This window comes from Amblyraja radiata, chromosome 17, assembly GCF_010909765.2.
Source record: "Amblyraja radiata isolate CabotCenter1 chromosome 17, sAmbRad1.1.pri, whole genome shotgun sequence".
Taxonomy (NCBI): domain Eukaryota; kingdom Metazoa; phylum Chordata; class Chondrichthyes; order Rajiformes; family Rajidae; genus Amblyraja; species Amblyraja radiata.
Genome location: NC_045972.1, coordinates 47,559,531 through 47,577,015, shown reverse-complemented (window position 1 = coordinate 47,577,015; position 17,485 = coordinate 47,559,531). Strand labels below are relative to the sequence as shown.

The 17,485-nt window shown below is 45.2% G+C and overlaps 1 protein-coding gene across 2 annotated transcripts; it reads right to left on the bottom strand.

Annotated features, from left to right (window-relative positions):
- Positions 1-318: 318 nt before the first annotated feature.
- On the bottom strand, positions 319-17,010 carry c17h16orf87 (chromosome 17 C16orf87 homolog). 2 transcript variants are annotated; one of them, XM_033036412.1, is made up of 4 exons: positions 16,770-17,010; positions 15,542-15,641; positions 4,164-4,346; positions 322-1,122 (listed from the first exon to the last, which is right to left on the bottom strand). In XM_033036412.1, exons 1-4 carry the CDS (start codon positions 16,836-16,838, stop codon positions 1,004-1,006), a joined length of 471 nt encoding a protein of 156 aa, XP_032892303.1. In that variant the 5' UTR covers positions 16,839-17,010; the 3' UTR covers positions 322-1,003. The 2 variants fall into 2 exon arrangements, with proteins under 2 accessions (XP_032892304.1, XP_032892303.1); XM_033036413.1 differs by lacking the exon at positions 4,164-4,346 and having other exon boundaries at positions 319-1,122.
- Positions 17,011-17,485: the final 475 nt, after the last annotated feature.

Genomic DNA, 17,485 nt, shown 5'->3' with positions numbered 1-17,485 from the left:
CCAGCACTCTGTGAAACGTCACCTATTCATGTTCTTCACAGATGCTGCCTGACCCGCTGAGTTACTCCAGCACTTTGTGTCTTTATTTTGTAAACCAACACCTGCAGTTCCTTGTGTCAACATTTAAAAGACATTTGGACAGGTACATGGGACAGGTAAGGTTCGGAGGGATGTGGGCCAAACACGGCCAGGTGGGACGAGTGTAGACGGGCCATCTTGGTAGGCATGGGCAAGTTGGGCCGAAGGGCCAGTTTCCGTTCAGACTGACGCAAGGTTGCAAGTGGAACGTCTTACTTCAAGACTTTACGCCACACATCATTGTATATAAATGTATTTATTACAGACAAAAAAATCATCAGACCTCCAAACATTGTCAGACCATGTGCAAGATATCCCTGGGATAGATTTATGCTAATGTCATACTACAATAGTTGAAAATGAATCACAAGATGTATGAAACGTAAGCCTGTTTATGATAGTATTTTATGATTATTTGCAGTGTTTAGACTAATTACACCAACATCATAAATAAGGTAAAATACAGAAAGAACGTGCATCTGAAACAAGGTCATCATTTCTCCATCTCTTCCAAATATACAAGAGGAACAAGGTAGGTTCCCTTTCTTTGTTCGACCCCAATGTCACCTGCTGAAGTTAGTGAAGGAAAAACCTAATTCCTATGCTTCACCCGTTTCATAGTCAATGCATCGACCAACGTTACTCTTCCAAAGTTCAACGCTGCATTACTCTTGTACAAAATTGGGGTTGGAATTCAAAGCATTTGTCTGCTTCAGCTTTGGTGTACAAGTTGAAGTGACGGCATGCCCACATCCATGGCGTCTGGAAGCTTTGCCGTTACAAACAGTCGTCCAGCAGTGACCAAGCGTTGGCTTTCCACCGTATTGCTGGAAATGGCTGGGTACAAAGTCCGCCTTGGTGGAATTCACCGAGCTAGAGTCTGAATCCTGAGTTGTAGTTTGTTTTCCCACTTGTCCACGCTTTGTCAAAGAATTAATTTTTGATTGATAATTTTTCTGTTTATTTCTGCCAGCGCCACTGAGAATACAAAGGCTCTCTCGTCCGAGAGGCTGGCGTAGACGTCGACCTCTTTCTCTTGCCTTTCTGGAAAACAAACGGTGAAAAGTCGGGCATAGAAGATGGGACAGCACAGGGACAGCACAGGAACAGGCCCATCGGCCCCACAAGAAGCTGGAGTTACGCAGCGGGTCAGGCAGCATCTCTGGAGAAAAGGAATGGGTGACGTTTCGGCTCTATATACCTTTTCGTATCTCTCGTTCCCCTCTTCCCTGACTCTCAGTCTGAAGAAGGGTCTCGACCCGAAACGTCACTTATTCCTTCTCTCCAGAACTCCAGGCCCACAATGCCCATGCTGAACATGACATTGTTAAACTAATCTCATCTGCCTGCACATGATCCATATCGCTCCATATCCATGTGCCCATCCAAAAGCCTCTTCAACGCCACTATCGTATCTTCCTCCACCACCACCCCTGGCAGCGCGTTCCAGGCACCCACCACCCTCTGTGTAATAAAACTTGCCCCACACATCTCCTTTACACTTTCCCCCTCTCAACCTTAAAGCCACACCCAGAGATTTGTGGAATTCCCTGCCACAGAGGGCAGTGGAGGCCAAGTCACTGGATGGATTTAAGAGAGTTAGATAGAGCTCTACGGGCTAGCGGAATCAAGGGATATGGGGAGAAGGCAGGAACGGGTTATTGATAGGGGATGATCAGCCATGATCACAATGAATGGCGGTGCTGGCTCGAAGGGCCGAATGGCCTCCTCCTGCACCTATTTTCTATGTTTCTGTCTTTGATATTTCCACGAGGTGAGAATGGTTCTGATTGTCTACCCAGTCTATGCCTCTCATCATTTGATATACTTCTACGAAGATTTCATTGTCCTATCAGGGACACATGACAATAAACTCACTTGAACTTGGAAATCAAAAATAATTGCGATCTTCCCAAGGTCTGAAACTTACACAACGACTTTATCACTTAACCCCACCCGCTCCACAGAAATGGTTCAGAGTCACATTGTAAATGGCCAGACTGCCAGAGTTACGAGGATGTTGCCAAGACTAGAGGGTGTGAGCTGGGACACCATCCACTGGAGCGCAGGATGATGAGGGGTGATCTTATAGAGGTGTACAAAATCATAAGAGGAATAGATAGGGTAAATGCACGGTCTCTTGCCTAGTGTAGTGGAATCGAGGACCAGAGGACATAGGTTCAAGGTGAAGGGGAAAAGATTTAATAGGAATTTGAGCGGTAACTTTTTCACACAAAGGGTGGTGTGTGTATGGAACAAGCTGCCAGAGGAGGTAGTGGAGGCTGGGACTATCCCAACATTTAAGAAGCAGTTAGACAGGTGCATGGATAGGACAAGTTTGGAGGGATATGGACCAAACGCTGGCAGGTGGGACTAGTGTAGCTGGGACACGTGGTCTGTTTCCAGACTGTATCAACTCTATGACACTAGGTCATTACAGTACCTTTGAAAACGACTGTGAGAGGAAAGACTGCTAATGGGGAATCCATACAGGAGAAACTGTTAAATAAATATTCTTGGAATTGCAGATGCTGTTTTACAAAAAAAAAAGTGCTGGAGTAACTCAGTAGGTCATGCAGCATCTCTAGAAAACATGGATAGGTGACGTTTCGGGTCTGGACCCTTCTTCAGATGAGATTATTCTTTTGGTCAAAAGGACCTGCAAATTTACTGAAAGGATATTTTTCAAAAATATTTCATGACCTACATGTGGTTAGATTTGTGCATTTTTTGTGGTGTAGTTCAAGGAAAAATGATGCATATTGTAGCATTATACAACATGCCAGGGCTTAGATGTAATGTCGTTTAGTTTAGAGATACAGGTTTAGAATAGAAAGCATGTGTTTGCATTACCATGCATTACCCATTCCCTGCTGATTCCTGGCTACATTCAGAGAGCTTTATACTACAACGTAATGATACACTACTAGAAGCCCAGAGTTCCACTGGGCGGCACGCTGGCGCAGCGGGTAGAGCTGCTGTCTCGCAGCACTGGTGACCCGGGCTCAATCTTGACCTCAGGTGCTGTCTGTGTTGAGTTTACACGTTCTCCCTGTGACCACGTGGGTTTCCTCCGGGTGCTCCGGTTTCCTCCCACACCCCACAGAATGTGTGGGTTTGTAAATTAATTGGCCCTCTGTAAATTGCCCCTAGTGTGTAGGGAGTGGATGAGAAAGTGGGATAACATAGAACTAGTGTGAACGGGTGATCGATGGTCGGCACAGACTCGATGGGCCGAAGGGCCTGGTTCCGTGCTGCAATTTCCAGTTTCAATCAATCAATGAATCAACTGCTTCAGGAACGAAGGATAGTTAAGCAAAAACAAATTGATTAAACTATTGACGAAAGGCAGCGATACCGATGGTAACAAAAAGATAATTAATTAAAATTCCAAGATCAACTCAATTCCTTTGTTGGCTGCTGGCCCTCGAAAGACAAATGGAACTAGCTTAGAAGGGCACCTTGGTCAGTGGTCAGGCTCAAGGGTTGGATTCTGTGCGGTATGACTATAGAAACTAACGTTTCTAAAAAATCATCAAAGTCTCTAATTCCTACACTGTATAATAGGAAAGATGAAGTGGGATTAGTTTTGGTCAGCATGGGCAAGTTGGCCTGAAAGACCTACTTCTGTTCCGTACGACTTTTACTCCATAACCAAGGCCTGGAAGGAGTGGATGTGGAGAGGATGTTTCCACTAGTGGGAGAGTCTAGGACCAGAGGCCACTGCCTCAGAATAAAACGTCATTCCTCCAGGAAAGAGATGGGGAGGAATTTCTTTAGTCAGAGGGAGGTGAATCTGTGGAATTCTTTGCCACAGATGGCTGTGGAGACCAAGTCAATTGAGATTTTTAAGGCAGAGATTCTTGATTAGTACGGGTGTCAGGGGCTATGGGGTGAAGGCAGGAGAATGGGGTAAGGAGGGAGAGATATATCAGCCATGATTGAATGGCGGAGTAGGCTTGATGGGCCGACTGGCCTATTTCTGCGCCTATCACTTATGAACTTATAAGCAATGAATCTATCTAAGAACGCTGGAATGTTGAGTGCCAGTGATCGCCACCATGTCAGGACCGTGACCATATTACCTTTATCATCATCGTGCTTTTTGCTGGGGCCAGTTTTGGGCCGGCCTCGTCGCCGCCGAATTTGTTCGGAGTGGCTCTCCGATCGAGACCGCTTTCGGTTTTCCAGATCTTTGGTGAGAGGAGAATTGGCTTTCTCCCGACGCGCTCTGTCTGTCCTCCTCCTCTTAGCCACTGACTTGTTGTCTGTCCACAAAATGCGAGCTAGTTACTTCAAATCACAACAAGCGTTCTGGCAAATTACATTCCATAGAAACGACTGGAGACGGAAACCATCCATCATAGATCACAGGTCAATGTCACAGAGCTCTACAGCACGGAAACAGGCCCTTCGAGAAAAATCAACCAACATGCCCCATCTACATTAGTCCCACCTGCCCGCACTAGGCCCAAATCCCTCTAAACCATTCCCTTAAATCCAATTCTGGGTTGGGTGAGGTGGGTCGGGGGGGGAATGAGGGGCAGGTTTATCTCCACTTTCTTTTTTTCTTTTGTTTTTTTTTTCTTCTTTCTCTCTTATATCTTTATTCACTTTTTGGCCACACTACTTTAGTGGTCTAGGGGTCTTTTCTATGTGCTTTTTCGAGCTATCTTTTCACTTCACACTTTTTCCCTCTCTTCTTTTCTCTCATTTTCAGGTTAAAAGGTTAAAATTGAAGCTGTACAATTTTAGATGCCGAATGTTTTATCCTTGTACAATTGCTTCTAATAAAATAAATAATAAATAAATAAATAAACCCGTTCCCATCCATGCACCTGCGCAAGTGTCTTTTAAATCTTGCTATTGTAGCTGCCTTAACAACTCCCTCTGGCAGCTCGTTCCATTCAACCACCCTCTGTGTGAATAAGTTTCCTCTCAGATTCCCATTAACATAGAAAATAGGTACAGGAGTAGGCCGGTCGGCCCTTCGAGCCAGCACCTCCATTCAATATGATCATGGCTGATTAAATCTTACCTCCCTCACCTCAACCTCTGGTTGATTCCCAAAACCTGGATACAAGATTCAGTGCATTCACCTTATCTATTCCCCTCATGGTTTTATACACCTCTATAAGATCACCCCAAGGAATAATGTCTTAGCCTGCCCAACCTGCCCCTATAGCTCAGGCCCTTCAAGTCCTGGCAACATCCTCAATAATGTTCTTTCAACAGCAAAGCTGCCCAGTTTATGTCAAACTGGAACCTGTATCCAAATGAGATCGTTTATTCAGAGAGATAGCATGGAAACAGGCCCTTCGGCCCACGCTGACCAACAATCGCCCGTACACGAGCATTATCCTACACAATGGGGACAATTTACTGAAGGCAATTAACCTACAAACCTGGACGTCTTTGGAGTGTGGGAGGAAACCGGATCACCCGGAGAAAACCCACGCAGTCACAGGGAGAACGTACAAACTCCATACAGCCAGCACCCATAGTCAGAATCGAACCCGGGTCTCTGGCGCTGTAAGGCAGCAACTCTACCGCTGCGCCACCATGCAGCACTGTGCTTGGTTTCATGTTCAGCATAGACTTTGTGGGCCGAAGGGCCTATGTTCCTGTGCTGTCCTATTTAAAATTCTATGTTTGAAAATTCCTTCAAGAGTTCAAATTCATATTTCAAAAACTGTAATAGAAGTTAACTCACTATAATCTAGTAAAACAGGGCCGTAAAAAGAAAATTTGCAAATACCAAAATATATGCTTATTTCAAGCCTGTTATTTTTGGTACACGTCCCTAGTGTCAAATTTAAAGTGAACATTATTATTTGTGCAGATTTTTCATTACAATAATTTTAAAAAACATGATCTGTATAAATTAAAATATATATATTCAATTCCTTTTAAGGAAAGCAATGGTTACTTGAAGTTAGAGAAGTCAATGTTAAGTAACCCTTGCTTTCACCCCTCTCTCTACCCCTCCCCCTTCCCAGGTCTCCGACCAGTCTTACTGTCTCCAACTACATTTTATCTCTGTTTGCTTTGTTGTTACCTTCTCCCAGCTAACAATGATCTATTCTACATATTCCTTGATCTCCATCTCCTTTGTTCTATTTTCACACCTTACACTTCCTTATCCATATATCTCCCACTCCCCTGACATCAGTCTGAAGAAGGGTCTCGACCAGAAACATCACCCATTCCTTCTTTCCAGACATGCTGCCTGTCCCATATAACCATATAACCATATAACAATTACAGCACGGAAACAGGCCATCTCGGCCCTACAAGTCCGCGCCGAACAATTTTTTTTCCCTTAGTCCCACCTGCCTGCACTCATACCATAACCCTCCATTCCCTTCTCATCCATATGCCTATCCAATTTATTCTTAAATGATACCAACGAACCTGCCGCCACCACTTCCACTGGAAGCTCATTCCACACCGCTACCACTCTCTGAGTAAAGAAGTTCCCCCTCATGTTACCCCTAAACTTCTGTCCCTTAATTCTGAAGTCATGTCCTCTTGTTTGAATCTTCCCTATTCTTAAAGGGAAAAGCTGATCCACATCAACTCTGTCTATCCCTCTCATCATTTTAAAGACCTCTATCAAGTCCCCCCTTAACCTTCTGCGCTCCAGAGAATAAAGACCTAACTTATTCAACCTTTCTCTGTAACTTAGTTGTTGAAACCCAGGCAACATTCTAGTAAATCTCCTCTGTACTCTCTCTATTTTGTTGACATCCTTCCTATAATTGGGCGACCAAAATTGTACACCATACTCCAGATTTGGTCTCACCAATGCCTTGTACAATTTTAACATTACATCCCAGCTTCTGTCCCGCTGAGTTACTCCAGCATTTTGTGCCTGTCTTCAGTGTAAACCAGAATCTGCAGTTCCTTCTTACACCTTTATAAACCTGTAAGTTTAATTTAGCAACAGCATAGAAACAGGACCTTACGGTCCAATGAGGCCATGCCAACCATCGATCACCCGCTCACACTAGTTCTACGTTATCCCACTTTCCCATCCACTCCCTGCACACGAGGGGCAATTTACAGAAGCCAATTAACCTACAAACCTGAATGTCTTTGGGATGTGACGAAAGGAACTGTAAATGCTGGTTTATACTGAAAATAGACACAAAATGCTGGAGTAACTTTTCTAAACATTGAGTGGTGGAAACAACAAATTATCCAGCACACTCCAGCATCTTGCTTGGTAATAGAAAAACATAGAAAATAGGTGCAGGAGGAGGCCATTCGGCCCTTCGAGCCAGCACCGCCATTCATTGTGATCATGGCTGATCGTCCCCTATCAATAACCCGTGCCTGCCTTCTCCCCATATCCCTTGACTCCACTAGCCCCTAGAGCTCTATCTAACTCTCTCTTAAATCCATCCAGTGACTTGGCCTCCACTGCCGTCTGTGGCAGGGAATTCCACAAATTCACAACTCTCTGGGTGAGAAAGTTTTTTCTCATCTGAGTCTTAAATGACCTCCCCCTTTATTCTAAGACTGTGTGGCCCCTGGTTCTGCATACTTTACCACTAACCAGGTTACATATCAAACAGTCCGTAGAAGAGTCCCAACCCAGAACTTTGTCTGTCCATTCCCTCCACAGATGCTGCCTGACCAGCTAAAGTGCTCCAGCATTTGTGTTTCACTCAAGATTCCAGCATCTGCAGTTCCTCCTGTCTACATCTCAAAGATCACCTGCTGATTTCCAATACAGAAAAAACAACTGGATGTCATGCTACAGAGTTATAGATTTGCAGAGCATAGAAATAGGCCTGGCGACTGGCCTTGTGGGTGGCGCACTGTGGCGCAGCGGTAGAGTTGCTGCCTCACAGCGCCACAGACCCAAGTTCCATCCTGACTACGGGTGCCATCTGTACAGAGTTTGTACGTTCTCCCTGTGACCTGCGTGGGTTTTCTCCGGGTGCTCCAGTTTCCTCCCACACTCCAAAGACGTGCAGGCTAATTGTCCCTAGTGTGTAGGATAGTGCTGGGGTGCAGGGATGACTATTTGACGCGGACTCTTGTGGGATAAAGGGCCTGTTTCTGTGCTGTATCTCTGTAGTCTAGTCTAAAAGTGCCCATGTGACCACTCTTGACAATCTCTATGGTCTCTTAAATTCCCGATGTTGGGGGAGTCCAGAACCAGGGGCCACAGTTTAAGAATAAGGAGTAAGCCATTTAGAACGGAGACGAGGAAACACTTTTCCTCACAGAGAGTGGTGAGTCTGTGGAATTCTCTGCCTCAGAGGGCAGTGGAGACAGGATGCTTTCAAGACAGAGCTAGATAGGGCTCTTAAAAATAGCAGAGTCAGGGGATATGGGGAGAAGGCAGGAACGGGGTACTGATTGGGGATGATCAGCCGTGATCACATTGAATGACGGTGCTGACTCGAAGGGCCGAATGGCCTACTCCTGCACCTATTGTCTACTATCCCACTTGCCTGTGGCAGTTCTTATAACTCAAACCCTCCAATCAGAGGTCACCAAATTAAAGCACATTAATTGATCCAAATAATGAAGATCAGAAACTATCAGATCTCAACTTAATCTGCAATTATTTTGTGAGATTAAACGTCAACTGCATAACTTCTGCACTAGAATAGCTGAAATCCTCCATCACCTATAGATTACTCAGGAGGGATTTCCCCCTCTTTCTTTCACCATAAAATATAAAAGTCAAGATGCAAGTGTGAATAAAGAGAGCCCTCACACGGAAACTTACTTGTATCGAAGTAAACACGAGAAAACAGGCCAAAGCTGCTGCCTTACAGTTGTTAGATTCACCCGCAACTAATGATAAACCAGGTTTCAACACTTTCCACAGATGGTGTTCATTAAATTTAAACAATATATTTTGTTTTCCTTCTTCAGCCCAAGGCTCCAGCATCTGCAGTTCCTTGTGTTTCAACATCCACCCTCTCATGCGTTACACCGGCCACATCTCCTCCACAACTACCTGGTCAACTCGTCCCTTCCCAGGTATCTTCCCCTGCAACAGCAGGAGATGCAACACCTGTCCCTTTACCTCCCCCCTCGACTGTCGTGGGACCCCAATCTTTTTAGGTGAGGCAGAGGTTCACTTGCACCTCCTCCAACCTCTTCTACTGCATCCGCTGTTTCAGGTTTGGACTTCTATTCATCGGCGAGACCAAGCACAGGCTCAGCGATCATTTCGCTGAACACATCCGCTCAGTCCGCCTAAACCTACCTGATCTCTCGGTTGCTCAGCACTTTAACCCCCCCTCCCATTCCCACACTGACCTTTCTGTCCTGGGCCTCCTCCATTGTCAGAGTGAGACCCAGCACAAATTGGAGGAACAGCACCTCATATTTCGCTTGGGCAGCTTACACCCCATCGGTATGAACATTGACTTCTCTAACTTCAAGTAACCCTTGCTTTCCCTCTCTCTCCATCCCCTCCCCACCCCAGTTACCCGACAAGTCTGACTGTCTCCGACTACATTTTATCTCAGTTTGCTTTGTTGTCACCTTCTCCCAGCTAACAATGATCTATTCTACATTGTCCTTAATCTCCATCCCCTTTAAAGACACGTTCTCACACCTTCAAACTTCCTCGTCTATGTATCTCCCACTCCCCTGACATGCTGCCTGGCCCGCTTGCAATAAGGACCATCAGTCAGTTGTCTAGCTCCTTGCTGCATGTACGAAGATGTCACCAGGACTTGAGGGTCTGAGCTAAAGGGAGAGGTTGGGCAGGCTCCTTCCTTCGTACTCTACGCTATACTTCATTCCTTAGAACGCAGGAGGATGAGGGGAGATCTTATAGACATGAATAAAATGATGAGGGAAACAGATAGGGTGAATTCACAGAGTATTTTACCAGAGTAGGGGAATCAAGAAGCAGAGGACATAGGTTTAAGGTGAGGGGGGAAAAATTTCAAAGGAAGCCAGGGCAACCTTTTCACACAGAGAGTGGTGGGTATATGGAACGAGCTGCCAGAGGAGGTAGCTGAGGCAAGCACTATTAGCAGTATTTCAAATACACTTGAACAAGTACATGGATAGGAAAGATTTGGAGGGATATTGACCAAATGTAGGCAGGTGCGACTAGCGTAGATGGGGCATGTTGTCGGCATGGAAGAGTTGGGCTGAAGGGCCTGTTTCCGTGCTGAATGACTCTATGACTAATTGTGTGTGACTCAAACACAATAGCTCTGTGCAACCATTTGCAATCTCGCTAACATGGCCCCTGTGTATAAGCAAGGAAGGATGAAAAGAACAGGTACAATGATTTTGTTTACCTTTTTCTATTTCCTTGCATTAAGGTATGGCAATGCAGTCATCATAGTAACTCAAAGGTGATTAATTTAAACAACGACATGCATAGGATCCTGACCCGAAACGTCACCTATCCACATTCTCCAAAGATGCTGCCTGACCCGCTGAGTTACTCCAGCATTCTGTGAAACGTCACCTATCCACATTCTCCAAAGATGCTGCCTGACCCGCTGAGTTACTCCAGCACTCTGTGAAACGTCACTTATCCATGTTCTCCACAAATGCTGCCTGACCCGCTGAGTTACTCATGTTCTCCACAGATGCTGCCTGACCTGCTGAGTCACTCCAGCACTCTGCGTCTTTTTTTGCTATCTAAAAGCCTCCCAAAAGCCACTATGGTATCTGCCTCCACCACCTGGAAACACAAACTGGCCCGCAATCTCTTTTAAACTCTCTCCATCTCCCTCCAGTGTTTAGACATTTGAAAAAAGGAAAATAGCTGATTACTACATCCTAGATTAACAAAAGGAGGAAGACTGACTGAACTTTATTGCCTTCCATCACAGTGATCACTGTATTGGATGTTTATGTTCAGTTATATCGTTCTTTTAATAGTGTGGCTGCATGGTAACTCAAATATCACTGGACTTTAAATTGGTGCATGTGACAATAAATGTGAATCTGAATCCGAACTAAAACTTACCAGAAATTATTAGCAAAGTTCAATCATTAAGCGACAGCATTCTGACTGCATTAATTGTAAAACATTAAAAATTGGGTTTAAAATAAGTCAGCCAATAGACAATAGGTGCAGGAGTAGGCCATTCGGCCCTTCGAGCCAGCACCGCCATTCAATGTGATCATGGCTGATCATCCCCAATCAGTACCCCGTTTCTGCCTTCTCCCCATATCCCCTGACTCCGCTATTTTTAAGAGCCCTATCTAGCTCTCTCTTGAAAGCATCCAGAGAACCTGCCTCCACCGCCCTCTGAGGCAGAGAATTCCACAAACTCACCACTCTGTGTGAGAAAAAGTGTTTCCTTCTAAATGGCTTACTCCTTATTCTTAAACTGTGGCCCCTGGTTCTGGACTCCCCCAACATCGAGAACATGTTTCCTGCCTCTAGCGTGTCCAAGCCCTTAACAATCTTATATGTTTCAATGAGAATCCCTCTCATCCTTCTAAACTCCAGAGTATACAAGCCCAGCTGCTCCATTCTCTCAGCATATGACAGTCCCGCCATCCCGGGAATTAACCTTGTAAACCTACGCTGCACTCCCTCAATAGCAAGAATGTCCTTCCTCAAATTAGGGGACCAAAACTGCACACAATACTCCAGTTGTGGCCTCACTAGGGCTCTGTACAACTGCAGAAGGAACATTATTTCAAGTTGGCAGAAGAATAACTGTTCATACAGGGCACTACTCTATTTACTTACTTACTTACTACCCCATACAGAGAGTGGTGAATCTCTGGAATTCTCTGCCACGGAAGGCAGTTGAGGCCAGTTCATTGGCTATATTTAAGAGGGAGTTAGATGTGGCCCTTGTTGCTAAAGGGATCAGGGGGTATGGAGAGAAGGCAGGTACAGGATACTGAGTTGGATGATCAGGCATTATCATATTGAATGGCGGTGCAGGCTCGAAGGGCCGAATGGCCTACTCCTGCACCTATTTTCTATGTTTCTATTCTGCCTCCTGGCATGTAGGGGCAGCATCGAAGGTCCTCCACTCAGCAGTGTTGATTCCTTCAGTTGCTGTTTCTGTAACATATTTGTTTTACGAGACAGGGTTGTTAGCCGTGTGCTCAACCTCCAACCTGGAGGACCAGTGGATCGCTCTTCGTCTCGCCTCGACCCTTCGACCTATCCAGCATGGGAGACCCTAACAGGAGACGAATCTCCCGCTGGCATAGCTCTAGGGGTCACTGAGACACACAAGCTCACCGACCACGACACGGTTGCAATCCAACAGGGAGACTACTCTATTTACCATGAGCTATTCAGAGAGAGCCATTATCAGTTTTTGTTTTTTTTAAAGGCTACGCTGTGTCCTCATGGCCCAGATTACAATTATGTTTTAATTATATCAATGGGTTTTCAAGAGAAAACAGAAACTTGCTATTTAGCACACATACACTGACCCGAAACTGAAACTCAGGAAATGTTCAGAGGCAAATGATTTACCGAAAATCTCTAAGAAGGAACTGCAGATGCTGGAAAAATCAAAGGTAGATAAAAATGCTGGAGAAACTCAGCGGGTGAGGCAGCATCAGTGGAGCGAAGGAATAGGTGACGTTTCGGGTCGAGACCCATCAGTCTGAAGAAGGGTCTCAACCCGAAACGTCACCTATTCGTTCGCTCCATAGATGCTGCCTCACCCGCTGAGTTTCTCCAGCATTTTTATCTACCTAAAATCTTTAATTTAAGAATAACGTCTAAGGTTTCACTTTACTGAAGTATACGATATTGTGAGGGGTTAAAGTGAACACTCACAGTATTTTTCCCAGGCTAGAGGATTCTAAAACTAGAGGGCATAAGGTTAAGGTGAAAGGGGGAGAGATTCAAATAGGGACCTCTGACAACTGGAGTGGCGCAGCGGTAGAGTTGCCGCCTTGCAGCGCCGGAGACCGGGGTTCGATCCCAACCACGGGCGCTGTCTGTACGGAGTTTGTACGCTCTCCCGGTGACCCGCGTGGGTTTTCTCCGAGACCTTCGGTTTCTTCCCACACTCCAAAGACATGCAGGTTTATAGGTAACTTAACTTGGTGCCTGTGGAAATTGTCCCTAGTGTGTGTAGGATAGTGTTAATGTGCGGGGATCGCTTGTCAGCGCGGACTCGGTGGGCCGAAAGGCCGGTATCCATGCTGTATCTCTAAACTAAATTAAACTCAACTTTTTTCCAGTTAGTATCTGGAAAGAGCTGCCAGAGAAAGTTAGAGAAGCAGATACAATAGTGACTTTTAAAAGCCATTTGGACTGATATATGGATGGGAATGGGTGCCCAAGTGCGGGCAAATGAGACTGAGCCAATGGGCAAATTGGCCGGCATGGGCAAGGCGGGCCGAAGGGCCTGTTCCCGTCTGTACAGCTCTTAGAATTGGAGGTGCTGCATAGAAGGATAATTGGATGAAAACGGATATGTTGCCTAAAGTGAGATTACATATGGTGACTAAAGACTTGGTGCTGCAGAGAAGTTGGAAAGGAAATTCTTAAAGAGAGGCAGCAAGATTTGGGAGAGTTCCCTTATGTGGAGCTTCAGTGGCCAAGGGTGGCATTCCAATTCAATACAAAATGAAACAAGTACACAGAATGTAAGAGTCCGCCTGGCAAATAGGCTTCTATTACAAGCATGGACAGAAGGTACAGAAGCTTGAAAGCATGCACCATCAGACTCAGGAACAGCTTTTCCCCCTCTGTTATCAGGCTTCTGAACGATCCTTCCATAAGCTAGGGTACTGTCTGATTCACCTCTACCCCATTGCGGACATTGGACTTTGTCTCTGTCTCTGGAACTGAGCTACAATGCTGAGAACTATATTCTGCACTCTGTATCTTCCCCTTTGCTCTACCTGTTGTACTGGAGTTTGACTTGATTGTATTTATGTATTGGATATCTGATCTGATTGGAATCAATGCGAAACAAAGCTTTTCTCTGTACCTCGCTGCACATGAACCAGAGGGCACAGGTTTAAGGTGAAGGGGGAAAGATTTAATAGGAATCTGAGGGGTAACTTTTTCATGCAATGGGTGGTGGGTGTATGGAACGAGCTGCCAGAGGAGGCAGGGAGTATTGCAATGTTTAAGAAGCAATTAGCAAGTACATGGGTAGGACAGGTTTGGAGGGATACGGGCCCAACACAGGCAGGTGGGACTAGTGTAGATGGGACATGTTGGTCAGTGTGGGCAAGTTGGGATGAAGAGCCTGTTTCCGCACTGTGACATGACAATCATAAACCCCAACCTACGTGGAACTGGTTAAAGGTCCAGGATGGAGATAGTTGGCAGGGGGAGGGAGACCAGTGTTAGAGTAGAAGTTACTCAAAATTAGAGAATTCAACGATCATGCCTCTGGGTTGTAATCTACCCAAGTGAAATATGAGGTGCTGTTCCTCCAATTTGCATGTGGCCTTATTCCGGCAATGGAGGAGGCCCAGGACAGAAAGGTCAGTGTGGGATTGGGAAGGGGAGTCGAGATGGTTGGCAACCGGGAGGTCCCCATGGAAAGTGTTCAGCAAAACGGTCGCCAAGTCTACGTTTGGTCTCACCGATGTACAGGAACACAAAATGCATTTTGTTAAGGGCTTGGACACGCTAGAGGCAGGAAACATGTTCCCGATGTTGGGGGAGTCCAGAACCAGGGGCCACAGTTTAAGAATATGGAGTAAGCCATTTAGAACGGAGACGAGGAAACACTTTTTCTCACAGAGAGTGGTGAGTCTGTGGAATTCTCTGCCTCAGAGGGCAGTGGAGGCAGGTTCTCTGGATGCTTTCAAGAGAGAGCTAGATCAGGCTCTTAAAGATAGCGGAGTCAGGGGATATGGGTAGAAGGCAGGAATGGGGTACTGATTGGGGATGATCAGCCATGATCACATTGAATGGCAGTGCTGGCTCGAAGGGCCGAATGGCCTACTCCTGCACCTATTGTCTATTTCCCACCAAAGGGTTTGATATTGTTCAGGAAGTGTGTGTGGAATCGGTGGTAATTGGACAATGCTTTATCCAACTTTAATGCCTTTACAGATGCTTTTACATGTTATGATATGCCAGCCATTACAAACAATACAATGCCCGGGATACAAGCAGCACGGGATCAATTAAACAAAATATTGCTTCTTTTAACATAAAAGGAAAATCAAAATGCCTTTCAAATCAAGAACTCATTTTAACTTTTTGCTAAAAATTCTCATAAATGGTCCAATGTGCAAAATGACCAAATCAACCATATGTGAGATGAATAATGACTTCATTCAACTCTTAACTAAAAATGAAAAAGTGAATAAAAAACATGTTTATTAAAAAAAAAAACCCTGCTCAAGATGTCCAATCTGAAACCAACGTCTCAGCTCCAGTAATACAGCTACCGATTTGTAATCTAAAAATGGATGATAAATTTGTGTTGCTTACTCATTTTATCATCCCCCCCCCCACCCATCATTCATTTTTCTCGGCAATCTGACAGGTTTCATCAGCATTTACCTAAATTAGGTGGCGGTGATTTCTCAGTCTGTTTAGCATTCAGCAGCCTCCTACTTATGAAAACGAATCCACAAGGGCAGGACTTACAGGCAACTGGAATCTGAAAAATTAAACATTTGAAATTGGAATGACGTTGCTTTCAGTCCTGCGTCTAGGCAAACAATTTAATCACTCGGGAGGATATGATTACGTCCACATATGCAGAGGGTTGTACTACATAAAATATATTTAAATTATAAACACGCAAGCCCACAGACCAGTGGAAATAATTATACGTTCTGGGTCGTTTTAAAAAATATATATATCTTACACTCACACGGATGGAATTACACTGGCGTCGGTTGGATTAAAAATATTTCGTAATTTCCATCGTTTGAACGACTACCCATAAAGACAAGGCAGTTGGCCAAGATTGCAGCATTTTGCTTTTTTTCCCCTCTTCATAACGTGAGATGACATTTCTTGTGCAAATGGGGTTTTTTTAAGGACTGGGAGAAAATACTCTGTCTGTACAAACGGCTGCATAATGAAACTGCCCAAATAACACCGTAGAAACCCAGAGGCAATGGAGCATAAATGGCTGCGTTGGTTTGCAGTGCGAACTCAGCGCATAACAAAAAAAAAACCAAAAATATATATTTGAACAGCCCAGGCGTAAACCTATGACTGCCTTGTTGTGATTAAAGCCTCTCCTAACTCGTCAACCCTTCCCCACTATTCGTGTTTGTTAGATCTGCCCGCATTGCTTTTACCACATGACGGCTTAAATCCTGCATGCGAAAAAAAAATAGCTGAAAGTGTCTTAATTCCCCCCCACTAAAAGTTTATTCGCCCCTTTGTGGAATAGGAGAGTTCAAATCAATGTTTGAGAGGGATATAATATTCGACTGACGCCAAGGCAGTATAATCACTTTCAGATGAAATAAAGACCATTAATTTAAGGGCTGTGTATACCACAGTCATTAACAGCCAAAATACTAACTATTCCCTTTCATTGTCTAACATACCCATATCGCGTAGGTAACCAGAGGCAAGAGGGATTTGATATCGTGCAATATCACTGCAGTTTCAAAATGAAATATCTGGTTAAAAAAAAACCAGTGCCAAGGTCATAGGAATATCCAATGGGGAACTAACAGGGTAAAGTTTGTGAACAATATCTCGTCTGTCATCCACAAGGCACATAAAGGCTCGGCGTTAAAGCTGAAATACTCTTGAGATTCCCCACCTGTTGGTCACAGTCCGGACATGCTTTCGTGGCCATTTTTGTAACTTTCTTCGCCTTATTCGCAGCCATCTTCCCGGCTTGGCCGCTGCCGCCGCGTCCGATCCACACGGGCTGTGGCTGCTGGAAAACTTCATGAGTGGAACTTCATTACAACTTCGGAGTAACAATGTATCCTGCTGCTGCTGCTACTGCTGCTGCTGCTACCGCCTGCGCGCCCCCGCGGGCACGAGCGCGCAACCCCGCCCCGCGTGCACGAGCCCCCTCCCCTCTCTCTCCCGTGCGCGTCCACGCTCCAGCTCCAGCACACACACACACACACAGTCCAGGAAGTATGTGTGTAAAGATGGAACTGCAGATGCTGGTTTAGACCGAAGATAGACACAACCAACAATGCTGGAGTAACTCAGCATTAACAGGCAGCATCCCTGGAGAGAAGGAATCGGATGTCTCGACACGAAACGTCACTCCCATCTCTCCAGAGATGCTGCCTGTCCCCTGCTGGGACTCCTCCAGCATGTTTGTGTCTATCTGCAATCCAGGAAGTAGCTGGTTTTGGAAACAATAAAAATGGGGTGCTGATTTTAGATGATCAGCCATGATCACAGTGAATGGCGGTACTGGCTCGAAGGGCCGAATGGCCAACTCTTGCACCTATTGTCTTTTGCCTATTGTTTATTGTAGTAATATATTCGAAGGAGGCTGACAAGGGAATGTAA

Bases quoted from the DNA above. Each gene is read 5' to 3' on its own strand.
- c17h16orf87 (XM_033036412.1), bottom strand. From the start codon at position 16,838: ATGGCTGCGAATAAGGCGAAGAAAGTTACAAAAATGGCCACGAAAGCA. The intron at 15,642-16,769 runs GTGGGGAATCTC...TTAATTTTTCAG, and splicing joins GTCCGGACTGTGACCAACAG to ATTCCAGTTGCCTGTAAGTC. The intron at 4,347-15,541 runs GTAAATGCTGAT...TTTTGTGGACAG, and splicing joins ATCACCGCCACCTAATTTAG to ACAACAAGTCAGTGGCTAAG.